General features: G+C 41.6%; 1 protein-coding gene across 2 annotated transcripts in view; it reads right to left on the bottom strand.

Moving 5' to 3' along the window:
• The window catches only part of RYK (receptor like tyrosine kinase), a 55,118-nt gene that overhangs the window by 16,502 nt on the left and 19,047 nt on the right, over positions 1-19,569 (bottom strand). For both annotated transcript variants that reach the window (XM_067465929.1, XM_060767996.2), the window contains exons 3-7: positions 14,753-14,852; positions 12,626-12,760; positions 10,690-10,746; positions 9,515-9,659; positions 4,902-5,002 (exon numbers count right to left, since the gene is read on the bottom strand). In XM_067465929.1, coding sequence (XP_067322030.1) covers positions 4,902-5,002; positions 9,515-9,659; positions 10,690-10,746; positions 12,626-12,760; positions 14,753-14,852 — 538 coding nt within the window. The remainder of the gene's footprint in view (positions 1-4,901; positions 5,003-9,514; positions 9,660-10,689; positions 10,747-12,625; positions 12,761-14,752; positions 14,853-19,569) is intronic.

The following is a 19,569-nucleotide window of genomic DNA, read 5'->3' as shown; positions in this document are numbered from 1 at the left end:
CTGGGAGACTTCAATGTCCAGGCCGAGACCTCTCTTACGGGTGCAGCTCAGGACTTCATGGCCACCATGGCAACCATGGGCCTGTCCCAATTAGTATCTGGTCCCACCCATAGTGCCGGGCACACACTGGATTTGGTCTTCTCTCAAGGATGGGGTGAAAGTGACGGTGTGGAGGAGCTGACCACCGCTCCATTGCCATGGACCGATCACCACCTGATCAGGTTTAGACTTGCTGCGCCTCCCAACCTCCGCAGGGGTGGTGGACCTATTAGAATGGTCCGCCCCAGGAGGCTTATGGAGCCAAAAGGCTTCCTGACGGCTCTTGGGGAATTTTCCACCTTCTTGGCTGGCGACTCTGTCGATGTCTTGGTCTCTCGCTGGGATAGGGAAATGACCAGGGCAATCGACACAATCGCTCCGGAACGCCCCCTCTCGAGTAACCGAGCTAAACCAGATCCTTGGTTTACCGAGGAGCTGGCAGCGATGAAGCGAAAGAAGAGGAGGCTAGAGTGCGTGTGGCGCCGGAACCCCACCAACCCTGCCCAAACACACCTGAATGCCTTCCTAAGGTCCTATGGTGTGGCAATAGCGGCGGCACAGAAAACATTTCTTGCCGCCAACATTGCATCTGCGAAGAACCGTCCAGCTGAGCTGTTCCGAGTTGTCAGGGGTCTGTTAAATCCGCCGAAAAGCGAGGCCTCTGATGACTCGGTAGCTCGCTGTGAAGCATTTGCTCGATTCTTCGCGGATAAAATTGGGCGGATTCGGTCGGGCTTTGACGCCACATTAACGGCAGTCTCTGGGGATGTGGCGAGAGCATCTGCTTGTCCAGTTTTGTTGGATTCATTTCAATTGGTTCAGCTTGAGGATGTGGACAGGATCCTTGGAGAGGTACGACCCACCACATGCATCCTAGACCCCTGCCCTTCCTGGCTGATCAAGGAAGCCAGAGGGGGTTTGGCAGGGTGGGTGAAGGTGATGGTTAATACCTCCTTACAGAAAGGAGAGTTTCCAGCGAGCTTAAAACAAGCTATTATAAAACCGCTGTTGAAGAAACCATCACTGGATCCCACCCAATTCGACAACTATCGGCCAGTTTCCAATCTCCCCTACTTGGGCAAAGTCATGGAACGTGTGGTGGCGACACAACTCCAGGGGTTTCTGGTAGACACTGATTATCTAGATCCGGCACAGTCTGGCTTTAGGCCGGGACATGGTACTGAGACAGCCTTGGTCGCCTTGGTAGATGATCTGCGCAGGGAACTAGACAGGGGGAGTGTGTCCCTGTTAGTTCTGCTGGACCTCTCAGCGGCCTTCGATACCGTCGATCACGGTATCCTTCTGGGACGCCTCATGGATATGGGGCTCGGGGGCACTGCTCTGCGGTGGCTCCGATCCTTCCTTGAGGGTCGGTCTCAGAAGGTGTCATTGGGTGACACCTGTTCGGCCCCACAACCGTTGTTGTGTGGAGTCCCACAGGGTTCAATTCTGTCCCCGATGTTATTTAACATCTACATGAAGCCGCTGGGGGAGATCATTCGGAGTTTCGGAATGAGATGTTATCTCTACGCAGATGATGTCCAAATCTGTCACTCCTTTCCACCTGTCACCAAGGAGGCTGTCCAGACCTTGAATCGGTGCTTGGCTGCTGTGTCGGACTGGATGAGAGCTAACAAATTGAAGTTGAATCCAGACAAGACAGAGGTCCTACTGGTCAATCGTAAGGCCGAACAGGGTATAGGGTTACAGCCTGTGTTAGACGGGGTTACACTCCCCCTGAAGACGCAGGTTCGCAGCTTGGGAGTGATCCTGGACTCATCGCTGAGCCTGGAACCCCAGGTCTCAGCGGTGGCCGGGAGAGCTTTCGCACAATTAAAACTTGTGCGCCAGCTGCGCCCGTACCTTGGGAAGTCGGATCTGGCCACGGTGGTCCACGCTCTTGTCACATCCCGGCTGGATTACTGCAACGCACTCTACGTGGGGTTGCCCTTGAAGACTGCTCGGAAACTTCAACTAGTCCAACGGGAGGCAGCCAGATTGCTCACCGGAGCGGCATACAGGGAGCATACCACCCCCCTGTTATGCCAGCTCCACTGGCTGCTGATCCAATTCCGAGCACAATTCAAGGTGCTGGTTTTGACCTATAAAATCCTATACGGTTCCGGCCCAGTGTACTTGTCCGAACGGATCTCCCTCTACACCCCACCTCGGAGTTTAAGATCCTCTGGGGAGGCCCTGCTCTCGACCCCGCCTTTATCACAAGTGAGACTGGCGGGGACGAGGAGCAGGGCCTTCTCAGTGGTGGCCCCCCGCCTGTGGAACTCACTCCCCGGGGAGATTAGAACAGCGCCCTCCCTTCTCTCATTCAGGAAACAGCTGAAAACTTGGATGTGGGACCAGGCTTTCGGAAACTCTGGCAGCTAAAAAGAAGGACCATAATGAAGGGCAAATATTGTAGGAACCTATTTTAACCTATTGGACCTATAGAACGCGAAACACTGACCATGAGATTGCTTACTGTTGTGCTATGGTGCTATATATTGATGTTTTTAATCTGTTAATTATTTAATTACTGTTTTTATAGTTGTATGTATTTGTATAAGGGCATCGAATTGTGCCTTTCTTGTAAGCCGCCCTGAGTCCCCCCTCGGGGGTGAGAAGGGCGGGGTATAAGTAGCAGAAATAAATAAATAAATAAATAAATAGTAACTGTCCAAATGCATAAATTATTACCCCAAGAACGTTTTGACAAATGATGTATTGATAGAGTTGATACTGTGTCACCCCCTTGACCCAGGATACCAGCAAAGTTCAGCTGTTCTATACTGATTTGGTAGCACAAGTCCTCTTATGTCCCCTGAAGTTGCCTGCTGACTCATTACACCATGTTTTATGAATTAAGGGAACCAGTGCTGAGCAAACCCACCCCAATGGTGTAGTTTGTTTGTAATAAAAACCTCATGAAATAGCTTTCCCAGATAACAGATGCTGAGGATACAGAACATTAGAACTGGCAGTGTGAATATAAGATTCTCTGTTTATATCAAAGTAACTGTTATACAGAAACAAAACCCAGGCAGAATATAAGCCTGATCCACATTATGTATTGTGAGAATGACCAGATGCTTGTTTGGTATCTAGGTTAACATTTTCCCCTCAGTATGGATTGAAGTGTACTGATATAACAAGAATATCTGAACACATTGTGCCTACAATGAAAGATGCCACTATTCAACTTGTTCTGGAACTATCTGCAATGCTCCACTAATCTTACTCTGTCTGTACAACAAACCCTCCAGTATTTCACCTGGCCACACTTCAATCTTGGTAATAAACATGGCTAAGTAGTGTGGTGGGTTAAACAGCTACCTGCAGGAAATCTACTAACTGGAGGGTTAGCAATTTGAAGCCATGAGTCGGGGTGAGCTCCCGGCTGTCAGCCTTAGCTTCTGCCTACCTAGCAGTTCGAAAGCATATGAAGTGAGTAGATCAATGGGTACGGCCTCAGTGGGGAGGTAAAAGGGCACCCCATGCACACATGCCAGCAACACAGAGAAGTCTATGACAGCAGGCTCCTTGGCATGGAAAAATGGAACAAGAGCACCTCCCTATGGCCTAGTTGAGCGTCGCCTCCAGACGCTGGAAATGGAAGAGGAAGACCTTTACCTCTATGTGTATTGTATGTCGCTGTTTACTGTGTAAAAAGGCATCAAATGTTTGCTTTATATATGTAAAACTGTAATCTGCTCTGACCCCTTCCGGGGAGATAAAAGCGGTGCTGCTGAAGAGGCATCATGCATCATACTCGGGCAATAAGGGATCTCCTAAGTAAGTAATTGTATGCTGTTGTTTACTGTGTAAAAAGGCATTGAATGTCTGCTTTCTCTTTCTCTCTCTCTCTCTCTCTCTCTCTATATATATATATATATATATAAAACTATAAATTATAATCTGCTTCTAGTCCCTCTGGGAAGATAATAGTGGAATATAAATAAAATGTATTTATTTATTTTAAAATGAAATACAATAAGCCTTAAAAATACAGTAGTTTTCAGAAGAGGTTTTCAAACTTGACAGGTTGTATTATAAGTATTATAAGACAAATGCATTTGACCAAAAAGCTTCACAGGTTGGGGTGGGATGCTTCTAAAAATTGGGATACCAAATTCTATGAAGGATGACAAGAAATATCCTCTCTATTTATTTGCTTACATTAACTCAAACAAGTAAATTGGAGTTCATGAGTTCAAGTGATTAAAATACACAAATATCAATATTTTTTCATTTTAGTTCCTACATTTACCAAGAAGAGTCTAAACACAACACAACATCTGCAATAGTCAAGAAAGAAGAAGTGACAGAGTGGGCCTTTCAGTAGTCTGAGGGAACAAAACAAGAAAGCTAATGCAATCTTCTTTTAAGGTAATTTTCCTATCCCTCCATATCAACTGTTTTGCCATAAGTCTGCATCAATGCAATCTGAGGTCAATAATCAAAGCCAATATTTTGAAAAAGGTCACACATCCAAGGTTAATTCATATTCCACTCTTTTTGCTGTAGAAGAGAATAAGTGTGCAGCTGTGCCCAATACTTCTTACACTCTCTCCTCAACAAATCTGCTCCTATCCACTATTTCTGTTCATTGTTCTGATCTCTAGCCAAAACCCAAGAATAAAAAAAACCCCTTATGGTAAGAATGGACCATTTTTCATTACAAAGAGTCCTCATTGTTTTCTCGTTAGTGTTCTGCTGGAATCCCATGTTTCTCATATACCACTAAGATCTGCTTTCACAAATCACAAAGATGGCACATTAATCTTTCTGTAATCTCTTCAAAGGAGCGACTTTATTAAAACACACATATAGACATACCTCTATCCTATAATCAGATTAACACTTACTGGTAATGGGTGTTGCGTTGTTAGGTGTATCAGCCCTCAAGTACTGAGTTGTTTGCGTTGAAGGTTGGGATAAGCCTTGTGAACTACTGCTGTCACTAATGCTGTGTTGGAAAAATAAAATACAGGATTTGGAATTATTTCTGGAAATTCATTTCATCTTCTCTCCAAACATCACCTTTTATATCTGTTAAACTCACCTTAAGTACTGTTAAAGATGTAAAAAGAAACAAACAAACAAACATGTGGTATGTTATGTGAAACCAGAAAATAATAAATACAAATCTGCTTCTCCCAACTGAACATATTGCTTAATCTGTAGCATGTTGACACAAGTCAAAATATACCAAACCTTGATATCTTTTTATTTTTCAAACAAGAGTAGATGTATAAAAGAGAACATTTTACAAATAATTTACAAGAAACCAATGATATGCAGAACAGCTAGCTAATTCTGAGTGTTTTATTCGTGCTCCCTATACACAACAGCACTGAACCAAGTACACAGAATATTGAGGAAATACTGACATTCTTTTAAGACAGTGTCCTATCATTCAACAACCTACTTAAATGATATCATTCTTGATTATATGTGGGATGAAGCTAAGCAACACTTCAAAGACTATAATTTTTTTGTTAAAATCATATGGAACAGCTGAAAACCATGTGCAGATATTGTATGTATGTATGTATGTATTATTTGAACTTATATGCCGCCACTCCCCTGGGGCTCGGAGCAGCTTACAAGAATGGCTAAAATCTAACACAATTTAAAAACAATTTAAAAACAGCAATATCACAATATCACAAATCAAAGGCTTGTCGAAACAGGTACGTCTTACATGCCCTGTGGAAAGCTGATAAGTCCCGCAAGGCACGGACTTCAGGTGGCAGAGTATTCAAGAGTGATGGTGCCACTGCTGTAAAGGCTCTGCGTCTGGTTGCTGTTAGACGCAAGGTCTTGACACTGGGAATTTCCAATAGATCTTGGTCCTCAGAACGGAGGGATCTCTGGGGTTGGTAGGGGGTGAGGCGGTCCCTCAGGTACATCGGCCCCAGACCATGCAAGACCTTAAAGGTGAGTACCATCACTTTGAAAGTGATCCGGTGCTCAATTGGTAACCAATGCAGCTGTAGTAAGATTGGTGTTATGTGGCATCTCATCAGAATTCCCGCAAGAAGCCGAGCAGCTGCATTTTGTACCAACTTGAGCTTCTGGATCACCGACAGAGGAAGGCCAATGTAGAGGGTGTTACAGTAGTCCAGTCTTGAGATGACCGTAGCCTGGATCACCGTAGCTAGGTTGTCCCTGGACAGGTAGGGGGCCAGCCGTCTAGCCTGCCGCAGATAAAAAAAAGTGGTTCTGCTAACGGCGGAAACCTGGGCCTCCATCGTCAGCAGAGGGTCCAAAAGGACTCCCAGACTCTTTACCAATGATGACGGGCATAGCGCCTCGCCATCCAGGGTAGGCAGCTGGATATCCCCACTGCCCGGTTGACCCAGCCATAGGATCTCCATCTTTGCTGGATTCACCCTCAACCTGCTGGCACACAGCCATCCAGTAACAGCCTCGAGGCACTGATGGAAATAATCGGGTACAGAGTCCGGTTGGCCTTCCATCTTCAGCACCAGCTGAGTGTCATCAGCGTACTGGTAGCACTCCAGCCCAAAACTTCGAAACAGCTGAGCTAGTGGTCGCATATAGATGTTAAACAACAGAGGGGAGAGAATGACCCCCTGAGGAACCCCACAAGATAGAGGGGATCTCTGAGACCAGACCTCCCCTCTCCACTCGCTGTCCACGGTTGTGAAGGAAGGAGGACAGCCAGTTTAAAGCTGTCCCCCTGACTCCAGCAACAGCAAGGCGGTGGGTCAAAAGATTGTGGTCGACTGTGTCAAATGCTGCTGTGAGATCCAATAACACAAGCAGCGCTGACCCGCCCTGGTCAAGCTGGCATCGAAGGTTATCTGTGATGGAGACCAGCACAGTCTCTGTCCCGTGCCCCGCACAGAAGCCGGACTGGAAGGGATCTAGTCTGACTGTGTCTAGGAATTGCTGCAACTGCTCCGCTGCTGCCCTCTCAATCACCTTGCCCAGGAAAGAGAGATTCAAAACTGGGCGGTAACTGGAGGGAACCAAAGAATCTAAAATATCCATATACATCTTTTTTTATTCTTGGGAATATATCCATGTTGGATTGTCCCAGTGCATGTGCACACAGAAAATTCCATAACCTGGAATGAATTATATTAGCAATACTTTTAAAGCGTTTTTTTTGTCACGTCAGGAGCAAGTCACTTCTGGTGTGAGAGAATTGGCCGTCTGCAAGGATGTTGCCCAGGGGACGCCTGGATGATTTGATGTTTTTATCATCCTTGTGGGAGGCTTCTCTCATGTCCCCGCATGAAGAGCTGGAGCTGATAGAGGGAGCTCATCCACCTCTCCCCGGATTCGAACCTGCAACCTGTCGGTCTTCAGGCCTGCCGGCACAGGGGTTTAACTCACTGCGCCACCGGGGGATCCACTTTTAAAGGTAAGGAGGGGATAATGCTATTTTTTGCAAGGTAGCATAAATTCCCTTAACATGAAGTCAGTGTAATGATGTCAGTGTAAATATATTCATTTAAAAATAGTGCTCTTTTTATGCCACTCTATTAATAAAAAATAATGAAAAGAACTTTCTAATGTGTCCCTAATAAAGAATTAATTATTCATTGTTGTGACATGGCAATTTATGTCAGTGACAAAACAACATTTCAATATCTGGTAAATTAAATATTCATTTGATGTTACAATAGTCTCTGTTCTTGGTATAATTTTTTACTGTATGGAACTTCCTTCTATGTAGGAAGTTTCTAATGTTTCCAATAAAATTAAGTTGACAGGAAACATATATTTCAACACTAGGGAGACAGAGAAGAGTAGAGAGAAAGAGAGTGCTGTTTTGCTAGAGGATGTTTAAAGTGAACCGCTAGCTTTTGAAGGCTAATAAACAGTAATTCAAGGAAAGACCGCTACAGTTAACCCTCAACTTTTGTGGGTTTAACTTTCGCAGCTTTGATTATTTGCAGATTGTTTGGCACTACCTCCCTCCTCTGGCTGCCCCTTCCTTCCTGCCAGAGAGTGTGAGCAAGGAAACACATGTGAGCAGACCCAGCCATCACAGCAGTATGATTTCTGCCCATCAACCAAAGATTAGCAGAGGGAATGAAAATGAAGAGAAACTGATTAAAGTTTTAAAAAGTGCTGTAGTAATTTTAAATTCAGTATAACTTTGTAATTGGAAATGATCAATTGAGAAATATTTAAACAATTATACTTTTACAGTTGACTGAATAGAACATGAATATATTTTAGTTTTAAAGAAAGCAACATAGTTTCAATTCTAATTTTAAGTATTAGTGACAGATGTTTCTGCCTAGTATTCATTGCCTGATCAAATAAACATCACCTTAAAAGCTGAGCTTGAGGTTTTGTACACATTACTATTGATATTAAGAATAAGAAAATAAAGAAAATATTAACATTAAACCATTACAGCTCCATCTACACTGACCATTTAATGAAGTTTGAAGATAGCTAGCTTCAAACCGTGGTGGCTAGATAGCAAATTATCACAAAAGTGCATGAAAGAAAGCCCTTAAATATGGATCTGTGCTCTGTGGATTGTGTAACCATCATCTGGGTCTCAAACTGGTGCCAGCAAATTACCGTAATTTCCGGCATATAAGATGACTGGGTGTATAAGACAACCTCCAAATTTTTCAGTTAAAATACAGTTTGGGATATACTCGCTGTATAAGACTATCCTGCATCCAATGCACACCAAATAATTTTTTTAAAAAACATCAGATTTGATTTCAATATGGTAATTTTCCTAGTACTGTACCTGTTTCTCTTCTTCTCAGATCTCGCACATGCACGCCTGTGCTGCTTCACTGCAGACCTCAGGAACAAGATCTGAGAGGCAGAGAAGGCGGTACGGTAATAGGATACAAGGGCGGGCCAGATGGGTGAAAGAGGCATGTTTTTCTGGGCACAGCACCACTCTATCTCTTTTTTCCATACCCCGGGCATCCCAGAAGCCTGCAGCTTGCTCTGCCCTTCCCGGTGAGGCGCCCCCTCACCTTGTCATCAGAACCACATTTAGTCACTTCTTTCCACAAATCCTCGTGAGTGTATTTTCTTCTACCGTACTTGTACAGTGCTGCTCTTGCTGCTTTCACACAGTTGCCGCATACAGCGGGGATGCAACCGCAGTAGTTTTTGAGCTCCCTCCTCCCCCACCATATTAAGCGATTGTAATTTTCCAGTCTGGCTCAGAAGTTTCAGCACCCGCCTATAAGATGACCCCTGACTTTTGAAAATATTTTTCCTGGGTTAAAAGTAGTCTTATACGCCAGAAAATACAGTATTTTCTTCCATACTGGTTTGAAAATGCATCAAATGATCAGGATAGAAACGGCCTAAGAAGGACATGAGAAGCTACAGAGAACTTCTAGCATTTCTTATTTGTTAGCATTGTTTGGGAATTTTATTGCTTCATCTTTTTAACTAGGAGCATTAAGAAAAATAAATTAAATAATGGGTCCTCAAATTCACGTTTGTTTCTTACCTGTCTTCCAATTCTATTCTTTTCATACTATGAAGATGTAAAACTGCTAGTATTATTGCTATTAAGAAAATGACTGCACAGCAAACACCAACACTGATATAAAACACACGTGTAGATGTAGTGGGCGCTGCATTTACAGGATCAACTGAAAGGGAAGTGCAAAACATTACTGAAACAAAATAGATATAACTAACATACGCCAAATTCAATTAAGTCCATATAATACAATACAAGTAGTTTATTTTTTATCTTACTCCACTATAATAATGCTGTATTTAAAGTCTATGACAAAGAAAAACCCCAATGTCAACTGGTATGTTAGAAGGTTAAAGCCAGAATAGTGGAAAGTTACAAAAAAGAAGCCTGGAAAAAGTAAACACAACAAGAGTTACTCTCTTATTTTTCTCCCACGAAAAGAAACAGAAGACTGATTCGATGAATGCTGAGACCAGGGTATATTTTTATACTATGAAACAATAAATATTATGCTAATAACAAAAGTAAACATTATGAAATAGTTTTAGCCAAAAGACAAATATACTATAGGAGATCTGTACTGACAGTTGTCCAATCCTCCCATGGTTGCCCATTTACTGTTGACAGAAACCGAATCAATTTACCTGCCAAAATGCATCTACACAGTAAACAAATTCTGTTTTCTGTCCAGTTACCAGTGAGATATTAGCAGTGCATACAAGCAACATTGATATGCAAGGGACCAAAGGTCACTCACCTGTAATTAGTTGTCATTACAACGATAGAGTTGCAAACTATAGAATTTCATTTGTAAAATAGAAGCATAAACTATACATTTCAAGCATACGCTGCTCACATGAGTAATATGTATTACTCTTTTATATTTATACAACAAATACAAATTTTGAATACCTAATTTAGTAGTTCTCAACCTGTGGGTCCCCAGGTGTTTTGGTCTACAACTCCCAGAAATCCCAGCCAATTTACCAGGCCAAAACATCTGAGGACCCACAGCTTGAGAACCACTGATCTAATTGATATTCCTTATTCAATGTCTGGGAATGAAAGAGGTTTTTGATTGGCGTGTTGAAATCCCCCCTCTTTTCGATGTAACATGCAAATTATATTTTCAGTTATTTTATATTGAAAAATTGAGAAAATATACATTGTGATATATTTATATGAATGCATTTACTTACAAATAGCTTTGCTGCTATTTTTGTCCAGTACTGGAGTTTTTACTTCTTGTTCAAGTTCTAAGAGCAAAAGAAAATATGCATCTTAAATAACAAATCCTGACAACCAGTAATGTTGAGTCTTTGGTAAATGTTGTCTTTTATGCTAGAAGAAAGCATTTTACTTAAGGCTGAAGAGTTCTTTATCTCAAGATTTCACTATGCAAGGAATTTGTATAATCCAATCTTGATCTTCATCAGGGGTGGATTTGCAGATGTTGCACTGACACTCTCATAATCTCTTAGCATTGTTGATTATGCTGATTAGAGCTGTTGGGAAATGCAGTTTCATTTAGAAGGCCATAAGTAGCCAGTCCCTAATCTGCCTTATGAAGTATCACCAACCTGAAGATTATAGTAGCAGGGAGATCACAAGCATTACCACCATGATGGATAGCTTAAGAATTGTTCAAAGACGAGCTCTTCACTAAACCTTTAGTGGCAAGAGGGAACTTATGTTTTACATTATGATTTGTTTTAGTCAAAGAATAAAGGACAAAGGTTGGACATTAGCCGGAACCAGACTATATCCACATTTCAAAGAAATATGAAATAAATCCAAGCCGCCCTGAGTCCCCCCTAGGGGGTTGAGAAGGGCAGGGTAGAATGCTCTAAATAAATAAATAAATAAATATTTTAATAATATGTTACTTAATTAATAAAGCTAAATCCAGTGTTGCACTAGAAGTCACAAATGAATTCTCTCGTTTTCCCACTGCCTCAAGCATCTGAAGGGGGACCTCAATTTCCAGGAGGCCCCCAGCTCTCCAGAACTCATTCTAGGAGTGTATGGTGAGTGGATGGGTTCATAGCAAGAAGAGGGGCTGCTACTCTCCAGATACTGGTGGATCATGTCATTTTATCTGGATCCTGCATATGCATACTTACAAATGTAAGCTAATGAGGAAAACTCCTGGGCAGCTTTCTTCCACTCTACAGGGTCTATTCTTTAACTGGAGTATTTTTTATACAAGTGACACACAAAATTAAGCATCATTGCTAAAAGCAGCAAAATATGTCATTTCATCAAACACACACACACACACCAACAAAACCCAAATTGGCTATGTTTTTAGATATTCGACAGGATTTTTCTTCATCTTCTATATTCCACCTAACCCCCAAAACTGGGACACAAGGTCGTGTCCAGTTTGATAAAAGCATGGTATAGTTCAAACCTGCCAAGAAGAAATATTAAAATGAACTATAACTACAACAGTTTACAGATGGATTTTCTATAATCTCTAAGTTATTAATTCTGGAAACCATTCTGGTCAAACATACACTTGATTTTTGTTAACATCTTCATTAAAACATGTCTGAATGCATTGGGGGACATGTATATCATGGTAGGATACTGAAACATTATCATAAATAACACAAATTACTGTTTTTACAGTTTATCAGTGTTTTCTAGAGTTAATTAATGGTAAACAAGCAACTGCACTTGTATGCTTATTCCTTCATATGTTTAATTGAACAATCTCAGCAATGTTCTGTCATTTCAGCAATCCTATACATTTATATAGCCAATAATAAAAGTGTAGATGGAGCACTGCATTTAGAGACAATAAAAATATTTATTATAGCTATTAGGTAGTCTAATTTTTTTTATCTGTACCTGACGTCGGGTTCTTTTGAATTCTTTTACTACCATTTATCTGAAGAATTTTTGAAACTTTCTTTATCCTTCATTACACTCCAAAAGCCAGACCAAATAGGTTTGACATTTGTTTCCAGATATGGAAACTTCAATTTCTAAATGTAATTGCACCTTCTAGCAATTCACTTTCTCTGGACCTTAAGAAGGGCCCTGTACATTGAGAAGAGAAGAAGATGGCGAGAAAAGGATCCTTGTTGAGAGTAATGCCTATAAAATGAATAAATCAAAATGCCTTACTTTTATAGCACATTTTCCTTCGTTTGAAATTTAAGACTGTGATATTTTTGGAAGCATTTACTGTCATGTTGAGTTGCATTAGTACTGTAACCTCAGAGTCTAGTCGGCCAGTGCAAGAAAGTTCCACTCGAAATACTGCAAATAGAAAAAAAAAAACCATAAATGTACATGCTTTTAAAAAGTAAACATTTTAAATGATGTACTTCTTACCTTCAGGGTATTTTTTTAACAATATTGCCACTGATAAGATTTAAAAAGTACAATTCTTATTATTTCCTTCAAGTTCTTTGCTACACAAAAATATCATTTTCCTTCCTAAAACAATGTGTCAGACTTCTAATGGCCATTACAGCACAATTTAAATTTTCTTTGTAATGAACCCTTTGAATTTTAATTCATTACTAAGTACATGCCAATTTCTTTGCACTTGATATTCAACCTCTAATGCCACTGCACAGGCATATATCACCTTTAAAAGACAATATTAAAATGTTCAGTATACTTTGCTAAAAGTAATGAGAAATTTGCCTAGTACACCTTACATGCCAAGAGTTGTCTCAATCAGTCCTTCTCAGAATAGATGACCTGTTAAAACTGCCAAAGCATCAGAGGGAAAAGAACACACTTGACCATGAAGAATCAAACCAATCAGCCCCTCCTCCATCTTGTCATGCTCCAGAGAAGGAAAGACCAACACATGAGGAAGCCCACAGCTTTTTGGCTGAATGCAACCAAGCAATTCTGATTCTCTTTCCTAAGTGAAAAAGATGTAAAGGTATCCTTGTCTATGGTCTGCCAATGTATTTAAAACACCAAATTGGGCACAATGCCTCCTCTGATCCTCTATTACAAAGGATTTATTTGGTGGCCACCAAAACTAAATTAAGGTGGTTGGGCTCCTTCAAAGAAGGGGCAGCTCTGGGAGAAGGCATGATCCACAGACCCTTGATATCCCCAGGAGCATTCCTGCCTTCACAGCATCACTATAGAAGAAACTTGACAACATATTAGCAGAAACAGCACGGTGTCCTAGACACTTAGGGCCCTATAGCATTTGTTGTAACTGCACCAATGCTGACAGTTTTTGTTGTTGTTTATTATTCGTTCAGTCGCTTCCGACTCTTCATGACCTCATGAACCAGCCCACGCCAGAGCTCCCTGCTGGCCATCACCACCCCAGCTCCTTCAGTCAAGCCAGCTCCTTCAGAGTCAAGCAGACAGTCTACAATGGTGTTAAGTCTAGAAATTACCATATGATCTTGAATTCTATAACAAAAAACAGGAACAAAGTTCACATGGTGCTCATTGCTGTACTGAGAAATGACTAAGCATTGATTGCTCACATCTGAGGGTTTTCTCTGCCTGTCCTTTTAGCAGTAGGAGTTTTATACAGAAGTATCACATGAAGTACAAGAAGCTGAAGATGGATGAAAATACATCTCTCCCCATGTACATAAAGAAGCACTTTTGACTTTTTGTATACGGTGGAAGGCAGAATGTAATGAAGTCAAGATGGCAATATTTTAGCAACTATTAATACATTCAAAAAGGAAAGAATCAGACCAAGCAGACAAATGGTTATAATCTAAGCTGCAACAAAGAAGTCCAGTTAAAACAATGTTGCGGTAACATATTTAGTAATACAGTCCATCATATGGAAATATCTGGATAATATGATCAAGAGCAGACATTGATTTTCAAATGCCACAAATTACCAGTTTAGGAATGAACAGCATGCATTTGAACAGGATGCATGTCACTAGATTTACTACCATTTCTTTAAAGATTGTTCTTTTCTGTGAAGCCCAAAAAAGAACCAGGCTGTCATATACTATTTATATGTCAATGCCAGGTTATACTGCTCATTGATTAACAAAACCAGAATGAACTCGACAAAATAATATTGAGAATTTGCAGAATTCAACTTTTCTTGATGTAAAATTTTAGTTATTTAGTGCCTAGTTTATTCTGTCTTTTCTCATAATTTTATGTGCATGAGTCACTACAGGTTGAGATTATAGATCCTCTCCACCCTCACAAAATGACAATTCAAGATACTAGAGCAAGTAGTAAGAAACATTTTATACAGCGTATAACTATTTACTTATCCAATAGAAGATTTATTACCAGATAACGTGTGAGGAACTTCTCCTTGGTCAGAAATATTGGCCTGTGGCATATCCATAGCCAAAAGATTATCAACCTGAAACCCCAGCTTATATTCAATCTGTAATGAGATGCAAAAGAATAAAAAAGGGAAAATATGCTAAATAAAATGGCATGTATTTTAATGATAAATTAGCAACCAAATGATTCAAAGTATGCTGTTAAGTGTGGGTTTTTTCGGGCTATATGGCCATGTTCTAGAGGCATTTCTCCTGACGTTTCGCCTGCATCTATGGCAGGCATCCTCAGAGGGTGAGGTCTGGAGCTGGGAAAAAAGAGGGTTTATATATCTGTGGAAAGACCAGGGTGAGACAAAAGGCTTTTGTAAGATGGGCTAGGTGTGAATCTTTTCAATTGACCACCTTGATTAGCATACAATGGGCTGACTGTGCCTGGAGCAAACTCTTAATGAAAGGTGATTAGATGTCCCTGCCTGTTTTTCTCTCTGTTGTTTTAATTTTAGAATTTTTTTAAAAACTGGTAGCCAAATTTTGTTCATTTTCATGGTTTCTTCCTTTCTGTTGAAATTGTCTACATGTTTGTGGATTTCAATGGCTTCTCTGTGTAGCCTGACATGGTGGTTGTGAGAGTGGTCCAGCATTTTTGTGTTCTCAAATAAAATGCTGTGTCCAGGTTGGTTCATCAGGTGCTCTGCTATGGCTGATTTCTCTGGTTGGAGTAGTCTGCAGTGCCTTTCGTGTTCCTGGATTCTTGTTTGGGCGCTGCGTTTGGTGGTCCCTATGTAGACTTGTCCACAGCTGCATGGTACACGGTAGACTCCTGCAGAGGTGAGAGGATCCCTCTTGTCCTTTGCTGAACGTAGCATTTGTTGAATTTTCTTGGTGGGTTTGTAGATAGTTTGTATGTTGTGTTTCCTCATCAGCTTCCCTATGCGGTCAGTGGTTCCCTTGATATATGGCAGGAACACTTTTCCTCTGGGTGGATCTTCATCTTTACTCTTGTGGCTTGTTCTTGGTCTTGCAGCTCTTCTGATGTCTGAGGTGGAGTATCCATTGGCCTGTAGAGCCCAGTTGAGGTGGTTCAGTTCATCTTGGAGGAGGTGGGGTTCACAGATTCTTTTTGCACGGTCTGCCAAGGCTTTGATGGTGCTTCTTTTTTGACTTGGGTGATGGTTGGAGTTTTTGGTTGGGACAAAATAGACAATCTCACCTACAGGAAAATGGAGAAGAATATGGTTGTCCACACCAACAGACAAAAACAAAAATTCCACAAACGACAAAAGCAACAGCCGAAACCAGAACTGGATACATCACGGACCATCATCAACCTGACAGACAGACAACTCTCTGAAGACCAAGTATCCATACTAGCGAAAGGAGGAAACTTTGCTGTAACCTCCACCAGGATCCCAGTAGAAAACATCATTGCCAATGTCGAATCAGCAATTTACCGCCTACCAGAGGAAGAAGCAGAAGAAGTACGAGCGGAAGCAGCAAGGATCCTGAAAAAGGCAAAACTCCCCTCCAGTAACATTACTAGGAAGGAAAGAGAAGCCATTCGAGACCTAAATTCAGATCCTGATATCCTCATTCTGCCAGCAGACAAGGGGAATGCCACAGTCATCATGCATACAGAGCAATACAAGGAGAAGATCAGAAAACTCCTGGACCCTACCATATACAGAAAACTTAAGCAAGACCCAACTTCCAAAATAACCAGAAAAACCAACACTCTAATTAAAAACTCCTCCATCAACTTCGACATACGACAGCAGCTATGCAAATCGGAAGCCCTTCCACCCAGGCTTTATGGACTCCCCAAAATCCACAAGGACTCCACCCCACTCAGACCAATCGTGAGTGCCATTGGGTCCCCCACATATGACTTAGCCAAATTTCTTGCTGCACAGTTACAAAGCCACATTGGGCTCACAACACACTACATCAAGGACTCAGCCCACTTCATTGAAAAAATCAGCAATATCAAGCTAAATACAAACGACAAACTGATCAGCTTCGATGTGGTGTCTCTATTTACCATGGTCCCAGTTGCAGACACCATGGCACTCATCAACCAGAGGTTCCCAGAAGACATCACGGCGCTGTTTCACCATTGCCTCACCACCAGCTATTTTCAGTGGGACAATGAATTCTACGAACAGAAAGATGGAGTAGCTATGGGGAGCCCTCTCAGCCCAGTCATAGCTAACTTCTACATGGAACACTTTGAAAAACAAGCTCTTGAAACAGCAACCAAAAAGCCCACTATATGGTTCAGATATGTGGATGACACTTTCACCATTTGGAGCCATGGAGAAGAAGAACTCAACAGGTTCCTGGAACATCTTAACAGCATCCACCCTAACATCCAGTTCACTATGGAAAAAGAAAAGGAAGGAAGACTGCCTTTTCTAGATGTCCTAGTCATCCGCAAACCAGATCAACAATTGGGTCACACCGTCTACAGAAAACCCACACACACAGATAGATATCTACATAAAAACTCCAACCATCACCCAAGTCAAAAAAGAAGCACCATCAAAGCCTTGGCAGACCGTGCAAAAAGAATCTGTGAACCCCACCTCCTCCAAGATGAACTGAACCACCTCAACTGGGCTCTACAGGCCAATGGATACTCCACCTCAGACATCAGAAGAGCTGCAAGACCAAGAACAAGCCACAAGAGTAAAGATGAAGATCCACCCAGAGGAAAAGTGTTCCTGCCATATATCAAGGGAACCACTGACCGCATAGGGAAGCTGATGAGGAAACACAACATACAAACTATCTACAAACCCACCAAGAAAATTCAACAAATGCTACGTTCAGCAAAGGACAAGAGGGATCCTCTCACCTCTGCAGGAGTCTACCGTGTACCATGCAGCTGTGGACAAGTCTACATAGGGACCACCAAACGCAGCGCCCAAACAAGAATCCAGGAACACGAAAGGCACTGCAGACTACTCCAACCAGAGAAATCAGCCATAGCAGAGCACCTGATGAACCAACCTGGACACAGCATTTTATTTGAGAACACAAAAATGCTGGACCACTCTCACAACCACCATGTCAGGCTACACAGAGAAGCCATTGAAATCCACAAACATGTAGACAATTTCAACAGAAAGGAAGAAACCATGAAAATGAACAAAATTTGGCTACCAGTTTTAAAAAATTCTAAAATTAAAACAACAGAGAGAAAAACAGGCAGGGACATCTAATCACCTTTCATTAAGAGTTTGCTCCAGGCACAGTCAGCCCATTGTATGCTAATCAAGGTGGTCAATTGAAAAGATTCACACCTAGCCCATCTTACAAAAGCCTTTTGTCTCACCCTGGTCTTTCCACAGATATATAAACCCTCTTTTTTCCCAGCTCCAGACCTCACCCTCTGAGGATGCCTGCCATAGATGCAGGCGAAACGTCAGGAGAAATGCCTCTAGAACATGGCCATATAGCCCGAAAAAACCCACAAGAACTGAGTGATTCCGGCCATGAAAGCCTTCGACTATGCTGTTAAGTGCTAAACTCAACAATCGTAAGGCAAATTTCAAAGACTACACCAGACAGTTGTTTACCATCATTTTGTGGTTAGTATCTACATGTGTCCCAACTACAGAAATATCTGTGTCTTTGAGGGGTTGGATATCTTAATGAAAAATTGAAGAGAAGTATAAACTATGCCAAAACCAGGATATAGGAGCAGACATGGGAAAAATACCAGGCACTTTCCAGCAGATTACATATTCAGGCTGTCTGTGGTTGTATTTTCCACCACTAAAACATGGCATTTACCAGACATTTTTCTCAGCAGAAAAAAATACAGCCTACATATTCGCCTGAATATTGGATTTTGCTTTATTAAACTAGGTATGAAATTATTAGTCTCGGAATCATACTCAAATATTTAAACTAAAAGACAAGTATAGTCAGTTCTCCACATTAACTGGGATTAGATGTGTAGGACCTCCGCAAAAGTAGGAAAGCCACAAATTAAAAATGGCCATTATCATTTTTCCTGAGGGAACACCTCTTGACGAACCTCTAGGTCTCCACCACAGCTCTACTGTCAACTTCCAAAGGAAGCTGACCACAGAATAGCACTGGAGAACCTAGCTATTCCTACAGAGAACAATTTAATTATATCCCTAGAAGTCAAACTTGTAAATGTGGAGGGATGACTTGAAACACATGTTTAGTGTTCAAACAAGGACATTCTCATGTTGATCCGATAATAAATCTTTTCTCTTGCAAGTAATGCAGAGTTTGAATAAAGATACTGAAAAACCTGGAGAATTAAAGCTGTTCTGTTGGCAGGTGAAACAAAACTGAGGCAACGGTAGCTTAGCAGTAGGGACAAATGCAATAAGAAGGTGGAGGAAAGGGAAAGGGGGAGAAATTGTCAAGCTACTGAGCTCTGGAACATTCCAAACCAAGTCTAATTCAGGCACAAAACCCATTTGAGAGAGGTACAGACTCCACAAAGAACTATGAATAATTGCAATGGGGAAGAGAATCTGAACTTAGAAAAAGAGGCAAAAGCAAGGAAGGCTGAGCTTATTCATTAAAACCAAATAATGATTTGACAGCTGAACTGTTTGAAATGAGACTCTATTGTGGAGGATAGGGCTGGGTTTCCATTTTGAGCAATGTGAAACAATGGTGTTATGTGTACTTTAGATGACTAGTTCCAAAACAGCCTTGTACTTCAAATTCTCCAGTTTGGAGTGACAGGTGTGAGCTTTTATAAACTGCCCTGGACATCCAGGGCCCTATGGTGGCAAGCATAACCCACTGCTCTTTCCTAACGTTCCAAGT

This window comes from Anolis sagrei, chromosome 3, assembly GCF_037176765.1.
Source record: "Anolis sagrei isolate rAnoSag1 chromosome 3, rAnoSag1.mat, whole genome shotgun sequence".
Classification (NCBI taxonomy): domain Eukaryota; kingdom Metazoa; phylum Chordata; class Lepidosauria; order Squamata; family Dactyloidae; genus Anolis; species Anolis sagrei.
Note: the sequence above shows the minus strand (reverse complement) of the source record. Positions and strands in the feature narration are given on the sequence as shown.